Raw genomic sequence first — 20,232 nt, forward strand, 5'->3', positions numbered from 1 at the left:
GAGATGGGCTGAGATGCCCTAAGGTTACTGATGTGGAGATAAACACACCAACGCCAGACGTTTAGCTGAAGCTCTGTAAGTATGAAGTCTCTCTGTAAGTATGAAGGAAGGAATACTATTGGATCCTATCCAGAAGCCCTGCAAGCAGCACAACCCTAACACTGCACATCTTCGGTGGGGATCTTACACACAGCAAGCTGGTTTGCTGTAGAAAACCAGCCTGCTCCTGTTGGCACAATAGAGTGCCGCTCATTTTGTGAGTACCCTTAATCTGTTGCTGTTTGGATTCAATTTATCTTTTTTGACCTACACATGTGGCGCCTCTGTTTTTGTTTTTTGTCTTAATATCATAGTTGTTCATAGCTCTTCAGCTCCTGCTCTTTGCATAACCTAATAACTGTAAGCAGTAGATTAGTTGCTAATACTGTCCTACATTCTATTTACATTGGTTGTCCTGTATTCCTGCTTATTATTTTTTCTCATGTCAGACTAATGTAGCATAAAGTTGCTGCACCATATTGCAGAAGTGCTTATTGTAATTCCATTCTTTTAGTATTTACAGTTTCTACAAGAGCTATCACAGCAATAAATTCAGTATTTTCAAAGACAAAACCACTATTTCTGTCTGCCTTGTTTATAGCTGTACCACAGTTACTGGAGTGAGGACATCATTTGTAGTCATAATAATAGGGTTAATTCATTAGTCTGGTAGGTTTCATGCTTACGGTTTAACTTTTTCAGCATTTGTGGAGCACTGGATTTTGCGATCATCCATGTAAGGTAAAACTTATAAAACAGGCAATTTTGTTACGGCTAGATTACGAGTTTTGCGTTATGAGGGGTACGGTGCTAACTTGCACGTTATTGTCACCGCTCACTTACCTACAGCGCTGGTATTATAGGTTTTCAGAAACCTGGTGTTATTAGGCAAGAAGTGAGCGTAGAGCAAAATTGTGCTCCATACCGCACTCCAATACCAGCGCTGCTTAAGTCAGTGGTGAGCTGGTTGTACATGCTCGTGCACGATTTCCCCATAGACATCAATGGGGAGCGCCAGCTGAAAAAAAGTCTAACACCTGCAATAAAGCAGCGTAAAGCTCCGTAACGCAGCCCCATTGATTCCTATAGGGAAAGAAAATTTATGTTTACACCTAACACCCTAACATGAACCCCGAGTCCAAACACCCTTAATCTTATACTTTTTAACCCCTAATCTGCCGTCCCCGACATCGCTGACTCCTACATTATATTTATTAACCCCTAATCTGCCGCTCAGGACATCGCCGACACCTACATTATACTTATTAACCCCAAATCTGTTGCCCCCAACATCGCCGACACCTACATTATATTTATTAACCCCTAATCTCCCACCCCCAATGTCGCCGCAACCAACATACACTTATTAACCCCTAATCTGTTGCCGCCAACGTCGCCGCCACTATAATAAACATATTAACCTCTAATCCGCTGCACTCCGCATCGCAAACACTAGTTAAATATTATTAACTCTTAATCTGCCGACCCTAACATCACCGCCACCTACCTACATTTATTAACCTAAGTCTAACCCTAAACCTATCACCCCCTAACTTAAATATAATTAAAATAAATCTAAATAAAAGCTACTCTCATTAGCTAAATTATTCCTATTTAAAACTAATACTTACCTAGGCCTAGATTTGGAGTTTGGCGGTAGCCGTGAAAACCAGCGTTAGAGGCTCCTAACGCTGGTTTTAGGCTACCGCCGGTATTTGGAGTCATTCAAAAAAGGGTCTAACGCTCACTTTTCAGCCGCGACTTTTCCATACCGCAGATCCCCTTACGTCAATTGCGTATCCTATCTTTTCAATGGGATCTTTCTAACTCCGGTATTTAGAGTCGTGGCTGAAGTGAGCGTTAGAATTCTAACGACAAAACTCCAGCCGCAGAAAAAAGTCAGTAGTTAAGAGCTTTCTGGGCTAACACCGGTTCATAAAGCTCTTAACTAAAGTGCTCTAAAGTACACTAAAGTAAACACCCATAAACTACCTATGTACCCCTAAACCGAGCCCCCCCCACATCACCGCCACTCGATTAATTTTTTTTAACCCCTAATCTGCCGACCGCCACCTACGTTATACTTATGTACCCCTAATCTGCTGCCCCTAACACCGCCGACCCTATATTATATTTATTAACCCCTAACCTGCCCCCCACAATGTCGCCGCCAGCTACCTACAATAATTAACCCCTAATCTGCCGACCCCCACCTACGTTATACTTATGTACCCCTAATCTGCTGCCCCTAACACCGCCGACCCCTATATTATATTTATTAACCCCTAATCTGCCCCCCTCAACGTCGCCTCCACCTGCCTACACTTATTATCCCCTAATCTGCCGAGCGGACCGCACCGCTACTATAATAAAGTTATTAACCCCTAATCCGTCTCACTCCCGCCTCAATAACCCTATAATAAATAGTATTAACCCCTAATCTGCCCTCCCTAACATTGCCGACACCTAACTTCAATTATTAACCCCTAATCTGCCGACTGTAGCTCACCGCTATTCTAATAAATGTATTAACCCCTAAAGCTAAGTCTAACCCTAACACTAACACCCCCCTAAGTTAAATATAATTGTAATCTAACGAAGTTAATTAACTCTTCTTAAATAAATTATTCCTATTTAAAGCTAAATACTTACCTGTAAAATAAATCCTAATATAGCTACAATATAAATTATAATTATATTATAGCTATTTTAGGATTAATATTTATTTTACAGGTAACTTTGTATTTATTTTAACCAGGTACCATAGCTATTAAATAGTTAAGAACTATTTAATAGCTAAAATAGTTAAAATAATTACAAATTTACCTGTAAAATAAATCCTAACCTAAGTTACAATTAAACCTAACACTACACTATCAATAAATAAATTAAATACAATACCTATAATTATCTACAATTAAACCTAACACTACACTATCAATAAATAAATTAAATACAATTCCTACAAATAAATACAATGAAATAAACTAACTAAAGTACAAAAAATAAAAAAGAACTAAGTTACAAAAAATAAAAAAATATTTACAAACATTAGAAAAATATTACAACAATTTTAAACTAATTACACCTACTCTAAGCCCCCTAATATAATAACAAAGCCCGCCAAAATAAAAAAATGCCCTACCCTATTCTAAATTATTAATGTTCAAAGCTCTTTTACCTTACCAGCCCTGAACAGGACCTTTGCGGGGCATGCCCCAAGAAATTCAGCTCTTTTGCCTGTAAAAAAAAACATACAATACCCACCCCCCCAACATTACAACCCACCACCCACATACCCCTAATCTAACCCAAACCCCCCTTAAATAAACCTAACACTAAGCCCCTGAAGATCTTCCTACCTTATCTTCACCATACCAGGTTCACCGATCGATCCAGAAGAGCTCCTCCGATGTCCTGATCCAAGCCCAAGCGGGGGGCTGAAGAGGTCCATGATCCGGCTGAAGTCATCATCCAAGCGGGGGGCTGAAGAGGTCCATGATCCGGCTGAAGTCTTCATCCAAGCGGGAGCTGAAGAGGTCCATGATCCGGCTGAAGTCTTCTATCAACGGCATGTTCAATCTTCTTTCTTCGGGAGCCATCATCTTCCATCCGACGCAGAACATCCTCTTCTCCCGACGCCTACTCGCCGAATGACGGTTCCTTTAAATGACGTCATCCAAGATGGCGTCCCTCGAATTCCGATTGGCTGATAGGATTCTATCAGCCAATCGGATTGAACTTGATTCTGATTGGCTGATTCCATCAGCCAATCAGAATATTCCTACCTTAATTCCGATTGGCTGATAGAATCCTATCAGCCAATCGGAATTCGAGGGACGCCATCTTGGATGACGTCATTTAAAGGAACCGTCATTCAGCGAGTAGGCATCGGGAGAAGAGGATGTTCCGCGTCGGATGGAAGATGATGGCTCCCGAAGAAAGAAGATTGAAGATGCCGTTGATAGAAGACTTTAGCCGGATCATGGACCTCTTCAGCTCCCGCTTGGATGAAGACTTCAGCCGGATCAGGGACCTCTTCAGCTCCCGCTTGGATGATGACTTCAGCCGGATCATGGACCTCTTCAGCCCCCCGCTTGGGCTTGGATCAGGACATCGGAGGAGCTCTTCTGGATCGATCGGTGAACCTGGTATGGTGAAGATAAGGTAGGAAGATCTTCAGGGGCTTAGTGTTAGGTTTATTTAAGGGGGGTTTGGGTTAGATTAGGGGTATGTGGGTGGTGGGTTGTAATGTTGGGGGGGTGGGTATTGTATGTTTTTTTTTACAGGCAAAAGAGCTGAATTTCTTGGGGCATGCCCCGCAAAGGGCCCTGTTCGGGGCTGGTAAGGTAAAAGAGCTTTGAACTTTAGTAATTTAGAATAGGGTAGGGCATTTTTTTATTTTGGGGGTCTTTGTTATTTTATTAGGGGGCTTAGAGTAGGTGTAATTAGTTTAAAATTGTTGTAATATTTTTCTGATGTTTGTAAATATTTTTTTATTTTTTGTAACTTAGTTCTTTTTTATTTTTTGTACTTTAGTTAGTTTATTTCATTGTATTTATTTGTAGATATTGTATTTAATTAATGTATTGATAGTGTAGCGTTAGGTTTAATTGTAGGTAATTGTAGGTATTTTATTTAATTAATTTATTGATAGTGTAGTGTTAGGTTTAATTGTAACTTAGGTTAGGATTTATTTTACAGGTAATTTTGTAATTATTTTAACTATTTTAGCTATTGTACCTGGTTAAAATAAATACAAAGTTACCTGTAAAATAAATATAAATCCTAAAATAGCTATAATATAAATATAATTTATATTGTAGCTATATTAGGATTTATTTTACAGGTAAGTATTTAGCTTTAAATAGGAATAATTTATTTAAAAAGAGTTAATTAATTTCGTTAGATTACAATTATATTTAACTTAGGGGGGTGTTAGGGTTAGGGTTAGACTTAGCTTTAGGGGTTAATACATTTATTAGAATAGCGGTGAGCTCCAGTCGGCAGATTAGGGGTTAATGTTTGAAGTTAGGTGTCGGCGATGTTATGGAGGGCAGATTAGGGGTTAATACTATTTATTATAGGGTTAGTGAGGCGGATTAGGGGTTAATAACTTTATAATAATATCGGTGCGGTCCGCTCGGCACATTAGGGGTTAATAAGTGTAGGCAGGTGGAGGCGACGTTGTGGGGGGCAGATTAGGGGTTAATAAATATAATATAGGGGTCGGCGGTGTTAGGGGCAGCAGATTAGGGGTACATAGGGATAATGTAAGTAGCGGCAGTTTACGGAGCGGCAGATTAGGGGTTAATAATAATATGCAGGGGTCAGCGATAGCGGGGGCAGCAGATTAGGGGTTAATAAGTGTAAAGTTAGGGGTGTTTAGACTCGGGGTACATGTTAGAGTGTTAGGTGCAGACGTAGGAAGTGTTTCCCCATAGGAAACAATGGGGCTGCGTTAGGAGCTGAACGCGGCTTTTTTGCAGGTGTTAGGTTTTTTTTCAGCTCAAACAGCCCCATTGTTTCCTATGGGGGAATCGTGCACGAGCACGTTTTTGAAGCTGGCCGCTTCCGTAAGCAACTCTGGTATCGAGAGTTGCAGTGGCGTTAAATATGCTGTACGCTCCTTTTTTGGAGCCTAACGCAGCCATTCTGTGGACTCTCAATACCAGAGTTATTTTACAGGTGCAGCCAGAAAAAAGCCAGCGTTAGCTACGCGGGTCGTTACCGACAAAACTCTAAATCTAGCCGCTATAAAATAAACCCTAAGCTAGCTACAATATAACTAATAGTTACATTTCATCTAGCTTAGGGTTTATTTTTATTTTACAGGCAAGTTTGTATTTATTTTAACTAGGTAGAATAGTTATTAAATAGTTATTAACTATTTACTAACTACCTAGCTAAAATAAATACAAATTTACGTGTTAATTAAAACCTAACCTGAGTTACACTAAAACCTAACATTACACAACAATTAAATAAATTTACTTAAATTACAATTACCTAAATTACAAAAAAAAATACTAAATTACACAAAATAAAAAACAAATTATCAGATATTGAAACTAATTACACCTAATCTAATAGCCCTATCAAAATAAAAAGCCCCCCCCAAAAATAAAAAAAACCCTAGCCTACACTAAACTACCAATATCCCTTAAAAGAGCCTTTTGCGGGGCATTGCCCCAAAGAAATCAGCTCTTTTACCTGTAAAAAAAATACAAACAACCCCCCCAACAGTAAAACCCACCACCCACACAACCAACCCCCCAAATAAAATCCAAACTAAAAAAACCTAAGATCTCCATTGCCTTGAAAGGGGCATTTGGATGGGCATTGCCCTTAAAAGGGCATTTAGCTCTATTGCTGCCCAAACCCTAACCTAAAAATAAAACCCACCCAATAGACCCTTAAAAAACCTAACACTAACCCCTGAAGATCCACTTACAGTTTTGAAGAGCCGACATCCATCCTCAACCAAGCTGGGAGAAGTCTTCAGAGAAGAGGCAAGAAGTCCTCAACGAAGCCAGGAGAAGTCTTCATCCAAGACGGCAGAAGTGGTCCTCCAGACGGGCAGAAGTCTTCATCCAGACGGCATCTTCTATCTTCATCAGCCAATAGGATTTAGCTTGCATTCTATTGGCTGTTCCAATCAGCCAATAGAATGCAAGCTCAATCCTATTGGCTGTTGGGGTGGTTGTTTGTATTTTTTTTTACAGGTAAAAGAGCTGATTTCTTTGGGGCAATGCCCCACAAAAGGCCCTTTTAAGGGCTATTGGTAGTTTAGTTTAGGCTAGGGTTTATTTTTATTTTGAGGGGGCTTTTTTATTTTGATAGAGCTATTAGATTAGGTGTAATTAGTTTAAATATCTGAAAATTTGTTTTTATTTTGTGTAATTTAGTGGGGTTTTTTTGCAATTTAGGTAATTGTATTTAATTTATGTAATTTAATTGTTGTGTAATGTTAGGTGTTAGTGTAACTCAGGTTAGGTTTTATTTTACATGTAAATTTGTATTTATTTTAACTAGGTAGTTAGTAAATAGTTAATAACTATTTAATAACTATTCTACCTAGTTAAAATAAATACAAACTTGCCTGTAAAATAAAAATAAACCCTAATCTAGCTACAATGTAACTATTAGTTATATTGTAGCTAGCTTAGGGTTTATTTTATAGGTAAGTATTTAGTTTTAGATAGGAATTATTTAGTTAATGATATTAATTTTTATTTAGATTTATTTTTATTATATTTAAGTTAGGGGGTGTTAGGGTTAGGTTTAGGGGTTAATAAATTTAGTATAGTGGCGGCGAATTTGGGGGTGGCAAATTAGGGCTTAATAAATGTAGGTAGGTGGCGGTGATGTTAGGGACAGCAGATTAGGGGTTAATAATATTTAACTAGTGTTTACGATGCGGGAATGTGGCGGTTTAGGGGTTAATATGTTTATTATGGTGGCGGAGATGTCAGGAGCGGCAAATTAGGGGTTAATAATTTTATTTTAGTGTTTGTGATGCGGGAGGGCCTCGGGTTAGGGGTTAATAGGTAGTTTATGAATGTTAGTGTACTTTTTAACACTTTAGTTATGAGTTTTATGCTACAGCTTTGTAGTGTAAATCTCATAACTACTGACTTTAGAATGCGTTATGAATCTTGCGGGATATGCTGTACCGTTCACTTTTTGGCCTCCAAAAAAAGCTTGTAATACTGACGCTATGGACGTTCCATTGAAAAAAGACTTTGCGAAAATTGCGTAAGTTAATTTGCGGTACGCCCAAAAAAGTGTGCGGGACAACTGTACCTACAAGACTCGTAATAACAGCGGTAGTGAGAAAGCAGCATTATGAGCCTTAATGCTGCTTTTTTACTCATACCGCAAAACTCGTTATCTAGCCGTTAGTTTGCTAAAATTGATTACCTTTTCTTTTCCACAGCAAAACACTTCAGATGTTGATTGGTTATGTTCTGCGCTGTAGGGTTCATAGGAATGAACCCATTGCTTTTCAAAAGTGTTTCAATCGCTGGCTGCAAGCGGACAGTTTGTACGTATTCAGCTTTTAAAGCTCGTCTCTATTGTGCTCACAATGTGCATGAACCCTCTGTTAGAGACTTTGTTACAGATTTTAAATGTGTCATTTCGCTGTGTCAGCGCCAATTTCATACATTTTCTACATTGGTCTTTTTTTTTTTTTTTTTTCTCTTGTATTTTTTTTCCTTTCTCTGTTTTCTGTCCATTTTTTTTTTTTTTTTTACTGTAATGTTTGTTTTTATACAATTTCTTTTTTAAAAATTTTTTTTTTAGGTCAATCCTGCTATTCTTCAAGATGGTTTATCTTGTGTGTGGATCTAAACATTATATTTGACAACATGACGTGTCCACCCCCTGGGATTCCCCCCGGATTGGCCAGACACTCCGTCGGCTATTCCAGGGTGGAAGAAGCCGCTGATCTTGGTTTGATTAGCAGAACAATGAGTATACTGGACGAAGTGTGGAGGACGTCGTCTGCACAGAATGGGCAAAACCCGCTGGCATTCCCCACATTTCATCTACAGAAAAAAGGTTAATAATATGTAATTATTAATTTTAATTATTATTTAAATAGCACTTTAAATATTTAATTAATAATAGCTTGAAAAAATGTTTTAGGATTGATATTAAGTTTTTTTGTTGTTAATGAAACTATTTTATTATTTATACAGTCACCTGTTTTTCTTTTATTTCCCAAGGTGTTTTTTTTTTTTTGATCAACCCAGAGATGGGCACAAAAGTAGAGAAGACAAACAAATCTCGTCATCATGTGAACTTTAGAGTTCTTACCTTGATTTAGGAACTTTCAGATTATGAGTGGCGTGATGTCTGACTATGAACTTAAAAAGCAAAATAGAATGATCCAGGCACTCTATGTAGGTAAGATAGGCATATTTATTTTGACAAAACACGCAGCAATGTATTGACTCCCAATGGAGTCTTTTTCCATTGGGAGTCGAAATGTTGCTCCATGTTTGTCCAAATAAATATGCCTATCTTACCTACATCTTTCTATTTTGCTATTGATATTTGGGGATCCTGGACTTGGATGCACCTTGGATGGTAGTGGAAGAGTGCAGTTCCTCTCATGCTTTACTGCGGATATGGACTTAAGTCAGTAAGATTTGACATGTGCCACACTCATAGCTTGAAGATTTGTTTCAGCTCATTAGCTGCCTACTTCTTCAAGCTGAAGAACCAATAAAAGTTATAGACAAAATCGTCAGTTTTATTGCTTTTATATTTCATGATTTGCATTCCTGTACATCAATTTGAAGAGCTTGTTTGAAGATACATTTGTTCAATTTATTCTAATACGGAAATGCAGTAATCCTTTAAGAGTGTTAAAAATTCTAGATTTTAGTCATAAAAATATAACCTCTTAATTGTTCTCTGACAACTTTTGGAGAAAAGTCTTTTCCTCTTTCTTGCCCTTTCTTTCTCTATTTTTCTTTAAAGGGACATGCATCACTTAAAAACAGCTATTGAGACAACTGTCTCATTCAGTAGTTTAATAACTGAATAAGACATCTGATTATCAAAACAATTTTTTTTTAAATAAAACAATTTTTAAGTGTATACTTACCTGTCACCGGTTCCTCCCCCTGCTTCTCAGTCGCATTCCAGGAATGCATAAGATGCACACCATGCAGAAGATTCCCCCCTGATAGAGCTTGTGTGCACGTTCAGTGTGCACTTTCTGCATTCCGTGTAATGCGACTGAGATGCAGGGGGAGGGAATGGCGTCTGTTTACAGTACAGTTTAAAACTGTAAAGTAGTTTACATTTGTAATGTATTTTTTACAGGATTTTTCTGGCAATCAGGGCAGCCACTTTTTTTGTAGAAACAACAGAAAAAAGATGTTGGTTTAACCAGATTGAGATGTATTTTTTTGTAAATTACTACAGTTTTAAACTGTAATGTAATTTTTACAGAATTATTCTGGCAACCACAGCTGCCAGTTTTTTTCTGTAAAAATAACGGGATTTTTTTTACAGTATATATATATATATATATATATATATATATATATATATATATATATATATATATATGCATATATATATATATATATATATATATATATATATATACCTATATATCTATATGAATGTATACAGATATATAGATAGATATATAGTATATGCAGATATAATGAAATATTTATTTAATAATAAAAAGAGAATATTTATTATATATATATATATATATATATATATATATATATATATATATATATATATATATATATATATATATATAGTGAAGAACATAGGAATTTTAAATATATCTATTCAAAACACATAAAACCACATAAAAAATTGATAAATTGATATTGCAAGTTTCAAGGTATTTAACTGTGAAGTGCTCAAAAGTGTATATATTTGTGTATATCTGCGTATATATGTGTATTTATGTATTTATATGTGTATATATATATATATATATATTTATGTATGTGTGTACATACATATTTACACATTCAAACACATGTATACACACATATAAACACATATTTATAATAAATACTGTGTAGCCATTTCCAGTCAAACACCATGCCATATACCATATCTATTTAAACTAATTTAAAACTTTCTTAATATTTAAATTAAATATTTTTATTTAAAAGTGTATATATATGTGTAATACTTCCTTTTAATGTGTTTTATGTGTTTTGTGAAACAAATTATTTAAACCCTTACAGTTTACTTCAGGTCTAAAGTCGCACTAAATATTCTAGAGCAGTTTTGTCTTTCGCTCGAGCGCAAACTATAACTTTCAACTTGTAATACAAGTTAGCATGTTCGTAATCTAGTATAGGTTGCACTAGAGTGGGGCTAACCATTCTCTGGTAAATGTGCGCTAATCTTAAGGCGGTCCAGGTCACATATTGCGCCCCTCACTATTATTAGGAGAGAGAATTTCTTTTTTCTCTTGATCTCTTTTTGACACAAATATGTCTTTAATACCCCAATTATTGAAACCACATTCCAGTTGTTCTTTCACCTCTCCCCATTTGTAACATACATATTGCTCACCTATATGACACATCATCACAACTGACAGCTGGATTTAGGGCTGGGCTTACAACTCTTCCCAACAATGGGCTTATTCTTACCATCTAAGTAATGTTTCAATAACAGGGGTCAAGTTCTGTGTGCATATGTATGTTTGCAGAAACCATAAGCATTGTCATGTATTTTGCTAATGTACTGCTCATTTAGGAATCTGTCTGTCTATCTCTATTTTTTCCTTCTACTAAAAAAATCTTTTTAATTGTGCAATAACACCTTCCATAAACGTATAAATCCAACCTGCAAATTGTAAATTTATTTGATTGTAAAAACAGCCATAAAATGTCCGAGATTAATTTTATCCAATGTAGTTAAAAAAAGGATTATTTTGCGCAGTTTGAAGCAACGTTTACAGTGTTATTTTTTTTGCAACATCATATAAACAAAGTTTACATTTTCTTTCTCGCATTTAAGAACATAATACTTTTTTTTACCACTTTGCTAAGCTTTTGTGAGATGTGCTAGTGCATGTAAGGTTTACAGTAAATGATGAACACGTAATATTTAATAGAAAGTGGAATGATAATCACAGCCAGTAAGGGAATTCAGCATGTTGAAGCTTGAATACTGACCAACTCAATGACTTATTTGTCAAATCTTCTTCCAGTTTCTTCAGTGTGATGAACGTATGACAATTTTTCCATTAATAATAGTGCCCACACCTTAATTTTTTTTATTCTTTTTTCTAGGATGTTTGTCTAAATGTTTTACTGTAAGGCAGATCAGTGATCAACATAGATTCCCTACACTTATTTCAGTGTGCAGGACAGACTTTACTCTTATTTATTGGCATACATCTTAACCACAACTTGATTGTGGAAAATTAATATAAGAACATATTGTGACTTCATCTAATGAATTGCTCTGTTGTATTTAAAGAAAACAACTCTTAACGCAAAACATCTTAAGGGAAAATAAAATGTAATTGTACCTCAGGCTAAATGATTAAAGAAAACGAGATTTCCTTTTTTTTGCCAATGACAACATAATAGGTAGAGATGATGAATGCAAGAACACAGTAAATAAAAATGGCATTATTAAAGGCATTGTCTATTTCATTAGAGCATTTTTATCTTTAGAAAAATGCCCATTTTTTCACAATGGAAAGGGGGTTAAACGCATAGTTAACTTCATTTTGCTCCCAAGCACAGTGCAATTCCAGTCCAAAACAGGACATGGCTGGTGAACCAAAAGGAGTGGCATAAGAGTGTATCCACCAATCACTGACTATGTCCTTATGTGAGTGCACAGCTTTATGTGCTTAACCAATGTGCAGCAATTAAATGCATAGTGAAAAACTAGCACAGATTTAAAAATAACATCACTTTAAAATATTACTAAACAACTTTTTCACACTGTATTCCAATCAAACAAATAAGGAGAAAAATTGAAGCCTTTTATACTATTTAGTCTCTGATCCCCCCCCCCCCCCACACACCGGATTTTAAGTTTCTTTAGGTTGCATCAAATCAAGAGCAAGTCTTCAGTGTCCTCAGCTAATATCTGTTTCTTACAAGTGATAGGATAACAATATGATTTGCAACTATTACAACTTTGACTGCTTGTCTATTGTAGCCCCTCCTTAGAGATGTTTCTGTATTTTAAAACATCAGCAACAAGTGAATGGAGATGTGAATTAGCAGCATTCCTTGCTTGCTTGTAAAATAAAATACCTTACAAACCACAATTTAGGGAGGTTACGTTGTTTCTACCTTTAGTCATTAGCTGCAATTTCATACTTGATTTCTGATGAAGAATGACTAGATGTACCCCTCCCTGGGTGGGGGGCAAACTATTGTGAGAACCTCTTATGCAGAAGCATTTTTATGCTGTGTATGAATTTTCAATTCATTATTCCATTCCTGAAAGTTTCCTTTTAGAAAGTATTGATTGAGAGATTAATTACTCCCTTTTAATAGTGATTGTGGAGCAACTCTTTAACCCTTTCAGTGCTGAATGACTAACAGTGGACACCATGAACTATAAAAAGTATATAGTATAAAAATATATGCTTTGAAAAAAAACATTGCTACAATTTTATTTAGAAATATTGTGTAGAAAAAAACCCATCTGTCTATCAATTTATCTTTCATGTTTCTTTTCATCTATCTATTTACCTCCTTTCATAAGGCTATCCATCATCTGTCTGTCTGTCTGTTTGTCTATCATGACTAAAGGGTAACTCCAGAAATGCTGTGATCATATTTTTCACAATAAACATTTTTAAAACATTTTTATGTGCTTTCCTATTTTTTGTCTATCTATCTCATTGTCTCGCTGAATGTATCAGGTCAAGTAGTCTGTCTCTTTTTGTTTCTAATATTTTCTGTGTTACAAACTGTTGTCTTAAGGGAGGTAGATAAATTAATAAAAAGATAGATAGACAGACAGATAGATAAATAGATAGATAGATAGATCATTTATCTGCCTCAATGGTCACTTCTGCTCTATAACAGGAGGTTTATTTTTCTATCTGTCAGTCTATCTATCTATCTATCTATCTATCTATCATCTATCTATCTACCATCTTTCTATTGATCAATCTATCTATCTGTTTGTATGTCTGTCTATCTGTCTTTCTATCTCTTTGTGCAGTTTTGTGTAATACAGACTTATATATATTCTTCAGCCATTACTGGCCTATATCAGTACCCACAAATAAAACTGCTCAATACCAATAAGAGTTCTCATAGAGTTATTGTAGTGTGTTGAAAGAGTTACCAATCTTATTTTACTTAAAGGGACATAAAAGTGCAAAAAAATAAATTGCTCTAATGTGTTTTATTATAATAATGTTGCTTGGATATAACTAAAAAGTCATCTTCAGAACAGTAATCTACTAATGGGAACCAGCTAGACAAATCTGTTGAGCTAGTAATAAAAGGCATATGTGTGTAGCCACCAATCACCAGCTAGCTCCCAGTAGTGAATCACAGCTCCTAAGCCTACCTACATATGCGTTATCAAAGGATACCAAGAGAGCAAGGCAAATGTAATAGTAGCACATTCTACCTAATTCACAAATGTTTAATTTAGACTTTTATGTCCCTTTAATGCTAAATACCCTTAAGCATTTGCCACCTGCTTTAACTACTGTCGAATGGAAACTTTTATGCAATACATTTTTATTTTGTGCAAACTTTTTAAAAGTATCTGCAAATATCAATTTCAGCAGACAAGAAATAAATATATATACATATTCTACCCGATCTTACATATATGTATAAGTAATAAACTGTCAGAAATGTGTGCCTCATCTGAAACAGCATATGGTACAGTCAGACATTAAAAAGATAAGTTACATGGGGCAGTGATACTACATAGAATTAAAAAAAAATGCATTTTTCTGTCTTTGAGATTTTAGAGGTGTGAGTTAATCAGATGAGCTCAATGTTTAGATTGCTGGCAGGCATGCCAAACCCATTATTGATGTAAGATGATACATTCATGTCTCTGTGACCAAACCCACAAACTGAGAAGGATAAAAAGGCAAGTTTCATCCTTCAGAGATTCATTCTGCTTTTTGCTCTGTGCCCATCCTCAGCACCACATCTATACAATACCAGCAGGACCATGTCTGTGTCTCGCCAATCAACATACTCTGTTTCAGGGAACAAAAAGGGCTTTAGTGCCTCTTCAGCTGTTGCACCTGGGGCAAGCCGAAACAGCTTCAGCTCAATGTCTGTCTCTCGTTCTGGAGGTGGAGGTGGAGGTGCATGTGCTAGCCGTGTCAGCTATGGAGGGTTTGGCAGCAGAAGTCTCCACAGTTTAGGAGGAAATAAAAGAATTTCCCTCAGCTCTCAGTCCCGTGTAGGATCTAACACTGGCTTTGGTTTTGGTGGAGGAGCTGGTAGTGGAGCAGGCTTTGGAGGAGGTGCAGGTTCTGGATTTGGAATCGGTCAAGGATTTGGTGGAGGTGCTGGGTTCCCAGTGTGCCCACCTGGTGGTATCCAGGAAGTTACTATTAACCAGAGCCTTCTTGCTCCCCTCAATCTGCAAATTGACCCAACAATTCAGAAAGTGCGCACAGAAGAAAGGGAACAAATTAAGACTCTCAACAACAAATTTGCTACTTTCATTGACAAGGTAAGAAACAGCATATATTTCCATTCATTCATTCTATATCAGAAAAAACAATAACAGCAATGCAACAAATCTATTCTACACATATTCTTAATCTACTGGTTTGAGGGTTATTCTGTGGAAATAAACACATTCAAAAGTCATTAAATTACTTTGAAGACATTAGCATTATTTTCATATTTTTTTCTATCTGTTGTCTCGCAGGTCCGTTTCTTAGAACAACAAAACAAAGTATTGGAAACAAAATGGAATCTTTTGCAAGAACAGGGAGTAAAAACCGTTAAAAGTAACATTGAACCTCTATTTGAAACCTACATTAACACATTGCGCAGACAACTAGACTCTCTTGTAAATGACAAATCCCGTCTGGATTCAGAGTTAAGACAAATGCAGGATTCTGTAGAGGAATTTAAACACAAGTAAGTGAAAAGGTCCTCCATCATAACATAGTAGACAAAGTTTTAATTAAGCCCCATATTGTACCTTTTTGGATTGCATACATGTTTTAGAAAGCCTTATCATTTAAGAATTAAATATGTGTCAATGACCATACTAGGTTTTAGATTTACTCAAGGGGCCTTATAGGTACAGCTAGCAATTTTTAGAATTCTTGGGAATTAAGAAAACATTTACCTTGATCATGTATCATTTTTCATTATGATCCTTGTTTTTAAGTCCCATTTTTTTTTTTAGAAACTGAGTATCAAGATAAACTGGTTAATGCTGTAAAATTAAAAAATGCCTATTTATATTAGCATTGTGTAATTCTATGTGTACTACTTGCAAACTACTACAGGAATTAGCATGCATGGATCTTACAAGGAAACATTTTCTCAACAGGTATGAAGAAGAAATCAACAAGCGCACAGCAGCAGAAAATGAATTTGTGGTGCTTAAAAAGGTGAATAAACATATGAGCACCCTGAACCACTGCTAACACCTCATGATGTCATCATGCTGCTGCATCTGTATGGTATCTGAATGTGTCTTGTTATTTCCCTATAGGATGTGGATGCTGCATACATGAACAAGGTTGAACTTGAAGCCAAGGTTGATAGTCTGACAGATGAGATCAACTTCTTAAGGGCCCTTTATGAAGCGGTAAATATCTTTCAGTTTAAAATGTAATTTAAGAGTCACCACAGTGTAATCTTGAACATTCTTTTAAAGTTAGAAAACAATAATTGCATTGTTTATCTTTTGTCTTTGTAGCAAAGGTTCTAAAAGTATTCTGAACACAAATTGAACCATTAGCAGTTTATGTCAAAGAAGTACTGTAACTTTTAAATCAATTGTTGTAATTAGAGGCTTATTTATGTACTAGCCTTAGCTATTGATTTTACTTAAAATATCAACTTAGAAATGATGTCATATGAGCCTCTGTGATAACCAAGGATTGTGGGGTTTTTTAGGAAATGAATCAGATGCACGCTCAGATCTCTGACACATCAGTCGTTCTGTCTATGGACAACAACAGAGCTCTGGACTTGAATGGAATCATCGCTGAGGTGAAGTGTCAGTATGAGGAGATTGCCAACAGAAGCCGAGCAGAAGCTGAATCCTGGTACCAGACCAAAGTAAGCAAACAGTTTAGTCATAACAATAAACTTGTCCTACAATGAGATGACGGTCTCTTGCTTTCAAAATGTGGGGGGAAAAAAACAAAACCATAGCTCAGTTCTATTGTTTGTTCATTAAACAGAAGGTATGTGCCAATGACAAAGAATTGGTTATATTTAAGTTTACTTAGGAATCAACTATGCATGGTCTTCAAAGACCCTGGCTATGTCACTTTTTTTGTTTAGCCTCTAAGACAATATGGTAAGATACTTTAACTATAAAATTTTATATTTTTCAAATAATATATTATTTTTTCCACAGTATGAGGAACTGCAGGTCTCAGCTGGAAGACATGGAGATGATTTGAGGAATACCAAGGCTGAAATCTCTGAGCTGAACCGTATGATTAACAGACTACGCTCTGAAATCGACAATGTGAAGAAACAGGTAAATTTTATAGTGTGGATTTAGGGATTTAGAAAAAAGAGTGTCAGTATAATAATATTTTGCCTCAGGGCAATGTACTCATGTCTGTCACATTATTTCACAGCTCTTTGAAATTAAAACGTGCCAGGAAGAATTTACTGAGAAAATTAATTTGACCTGCTGTTTTGAAATGTATATAACTAACATAAAATTTGAAAAAGTCCTAAATGTCTGAAAAGCTTTATATTCATGAATAATTGTATTCATTCCTCGGGCTTGGAAACATAATAATCAAGAATCAATACAAATATAGCCATAATTTACACCATCTTTTATCCTTGTAGTGTGCCAAACTACAGAGTGCTATTGCTGAGGCAGAGGAACGTGGTGAGCTTGCATTAAAGGATGCCAAACAGAAGTTGAATGAGCTAGAAGATGCCCTGCAGAAGTCCAAACAGGACATGGCTCGCCAGCTTCGTGAATACCAAGATTTGATGAATGTGAAACTGGCTCTTGATATTGAAATTGCCACATACAGAAAACTGCTGGAAGGAGAGGAGAGCAGGTAAGCTTTATATTTTTATGAAACCTAGATTTGTTTGAAAGAAAAAGAGAAAAACATGTAAATGAATGTATTTATTCTTTTTCTGTACTACAGGTTGTCAGGAGAAGGTGTGGGAGCTGTTAACATCTGTAAGTATACTTCTGCCACTAGTACCCATGCCTTTCTTTGGGTATGTTGCCTATTTGTGATGTCTAATCATATGTTTCTTTTAAACAGCTGTAGTGAGCTCAAGCTCAAGCTATGGTTCTGGTTATGGAGTTGGAGGCGGCAGTGGATTCGGTGGCGGCAGTGGATTCGGTGGCGGTAGCGGATACGGAGGAGGTAGCGGATACGGCGTCAGCAATGGTCAAGGAGGAGGATATGGAATGGGAGGAGGAAACTTCAGTGCAAACAGTGGAAAAATGGCAAACTTTGGCTCTGGAGGTGCAAGCAACTCAAGTGTAAAAATTGTATCAAAGACCTCTACAAGCTCCAGGAGATATTAAATTACCCAAAGTGCCATGTGTGGATGATAACAGGTGTCAAACCCCCCAAAAACCTAAAGAGTTAGCCAAATATAAATGTTTGTGCATTTACAGTGTTGAGGTTTACAAGCATGCTTCATGTATTTGTATTTTACTTCATTCTTTCTGGATCTGTTTCACTGGAGTAAACTATAACAGGTCCATTTGTTATTGAAAGAAGCTGACAAATTAATCCATATAATGTTTGTAAGAAAATACCCTCAGCTCATATTTGTGTTTTCTGTAACTTAGCAGTTGCTTATCTTTGTTTGATGCTTCTATCAAAATGTCTAATCTTTTCTGAAAATTCTTCAATAAATTGCAATCATTCTAAAAATGCAGTTTTGTTCCTTACGTTCTTTATGTACAAGAAATACAAATTCTAATGTTAAATACAATTTTACTTTATATTGCAAAACAATATAAAAAGCTTTACAAAGTAAAACAAAAAAAAAGTTACAAACTATAGTGGTGTTCTCAATGTAGTAATTAGCATCAAACCTTTCTGAAAGGGGATAACTCTAGTTAGATACTCATTATAGTCATAGAGCATGGTTGATTGATCAGAGCATTTATTAAAATATGATGTTTATTAAAGAGACATGAAATCCAGTTTTTCCCATTATTCAGATAAAATGTGATTTTAAATAACTTTCCAGGGTACTTTCATTATCAAATTTGCTTTATTCTCTTGGTATCCTATGTTGAAGGAGCTGCTATAAACTACTGTTATCTAACTAAACACATCGGGTGAACCAATGACAACAGGCATTTATGTGCAGCCACCAATCATCAGCTAGCCTAGCTCTCAGTAATACAGTTGCTGCCCCTGAGCCTATCTAGGTATGCTCTAAAACTAAGGATACTAAGATAATTAAGCAAATTAAATAAAAGTAAATTGTTTACAATTTTGATTAAAATCACATGCTCTATCTGAATCATGAAATAAACAAATTGGGTTTCAAGCCCCTTTAAAGACACATAACTCATCAAAAATAGATTAGACATAGCTCTTTCTATGCATAGACAGCTAAATAAAACAGTCTAGCTTCACTAAGAATTCAATAAAAAATTGTATCAATTCTTATATTAGCAAACTCATTGAAATTTAGAGAACTATATTACATTTTAGAGATCCTTCGATGAAAGGAGATGACAAATTCTTCCTTAGATGTTCGTCTAATCCCTAAAAAACCTTTATGGTGTTTTGAATCACCTCCTGGGCATCAGTAGAGTTATCTAAAAAAAGGATTCCGTAAACAAGCGATATACTTAAATCTGTGCTTGTTAGTTTCTAGTAAATTGTTCCCACATCTATCAGATCTACTGACTAATGCCTCCCCAGAACAGCACTCATCCAGAACCTAAATATGATGCATTAGATAAGTCACATTAGCTGTTAAAACTGAGATTGAAATAAGAGCAAAAAACTGTTGAGTTTCTAAAAAAACCTACTGACCTACAGACACACACCTTCTGTGATTGACACTAAACACTTTTGTGGAGCTGAAGATCCTCCCATAATTATTTATCCAGGGAAGAGTAAAACACAAATGTGACATTGACACATACATAGGCCCATGCAACAAGAGAATACAATCTAAAGGCTTGGTTAAAGGGGAAGGGGATAACATACCAGTTGTTCATATTAAAAGTAATTGTGTTACACTAGGGTTTATTTAGCAATGGAATACAAAGAACATTTAAAACAAATATGCTAAAGGAGCGTTATGTTCCATACTGATATTGTGTTTATCCAGAATGTAAATCTTACTGTGGTAACTAAATATCATAAAAAAATAGATTTTCCAGCACTGCTGTTTGAGATATGTGTCATTGTCCCCTAATAAAGCCATGAGACTTCTCAGCCAGTAAGCAATCAGTGGTCAAAGGGACAGTAAAATCAAAATTAAATTTTCATGATTCAGATAGGGCACGCAATTTTAA

At 35.8% G+C, this 20,232-nt stretch overlaps 1 protein-coding gene and 1 long non-coding RNA gene across 2 annotated transcripts; both read left to right on the forward strand.

The window, feature by feature from the left end:
* The first annotated feature begins 117 nt into the window (after window positions 1-117).
* Window positions 118-9,292, forward strand: LOC128652064 (uncharacterized). The gene is made up of 4 exons (XR_008401257.1): window positions 118-256; window positions 7,979-8,086; window positions 8,347-8,604; window positions 8,772-9,292. It is a non-coding gene; the product is annotated as an uncharacterized LOC128652064 (long non-coding RNA).
* A 5,362-nt stretch (window positions 9,293-14,654) lies between these two features.
* LOC128654430 (keratin, type II cytoskeletal 5-like) lies at window positions 14,655-18,622 on the forward strand. Its single transcript, XM_053708337.1, has 9 exons — window positions 14,655-15,234; window positions 15,436-15,650; window positions 16,072-16,132; window positions 16,237-16,332; window positions 16,644-16,808; window positions 17,113-17,238; window positions 17,562-17,782; window positions 17,876-17,910; window positions 17,999-18,622. Exons 1-9 carry the CDS (start codon window positions 14,722-14,724, stop codon window positions 18,265-18,267), a joined length of 1,701 nt encoding a protein of 566 aa, XP_053564312.1. The 5' UTR covers window positions 14,655-14,721; the 3' UTR covers window positions 18,268-18,622.
* Window positions 18,623-20,232: the final 1,610 nt, after the last annotated feature.

The sequence above is a fragment of the Bombina bombina genome, chromosome 3, assembly GCF_027579735.1.
Source record: "Bombina bombina isolate aBomBom1 chromosome 3, aBomBom1.pri, whole genome shotgun sequence".
In the NCBI taxonomy this organism is placed as follows: Eukaryota; Metazoa; Chordata; class Amphibia; order Anura; family Bombinatoridae; genus Bombina; species Bombina bombina.

What these genes read in the sequence shown, in the direction of transcription:
- LOC128654430 (XM_053708337.1), top strand. Translation starts at nt 14,722, where the DNA reads ATGTCTGTGTCTCGCCAATCAACATACTCTGTTTCAGGGAACAAAAAG. An exon ending in TAAGGGCCCTTTATGAAGCG is followed by an intron (nt 16,333 to 16,643) that starts GTAAATATCTTT and finishes GGGGTTTTTTAG; the next exon opens with GAAATGAATCAGATGCACGC. An exon ending in TGTGGGAGCTGTTAACATCT is followed by an intron (nt 17,911 to 17,998) that starts GTAAGTATACTT and finishes TCTTTTAAACAG; the next exon opens with CTGTAGTGAGCTCAAGCTCA.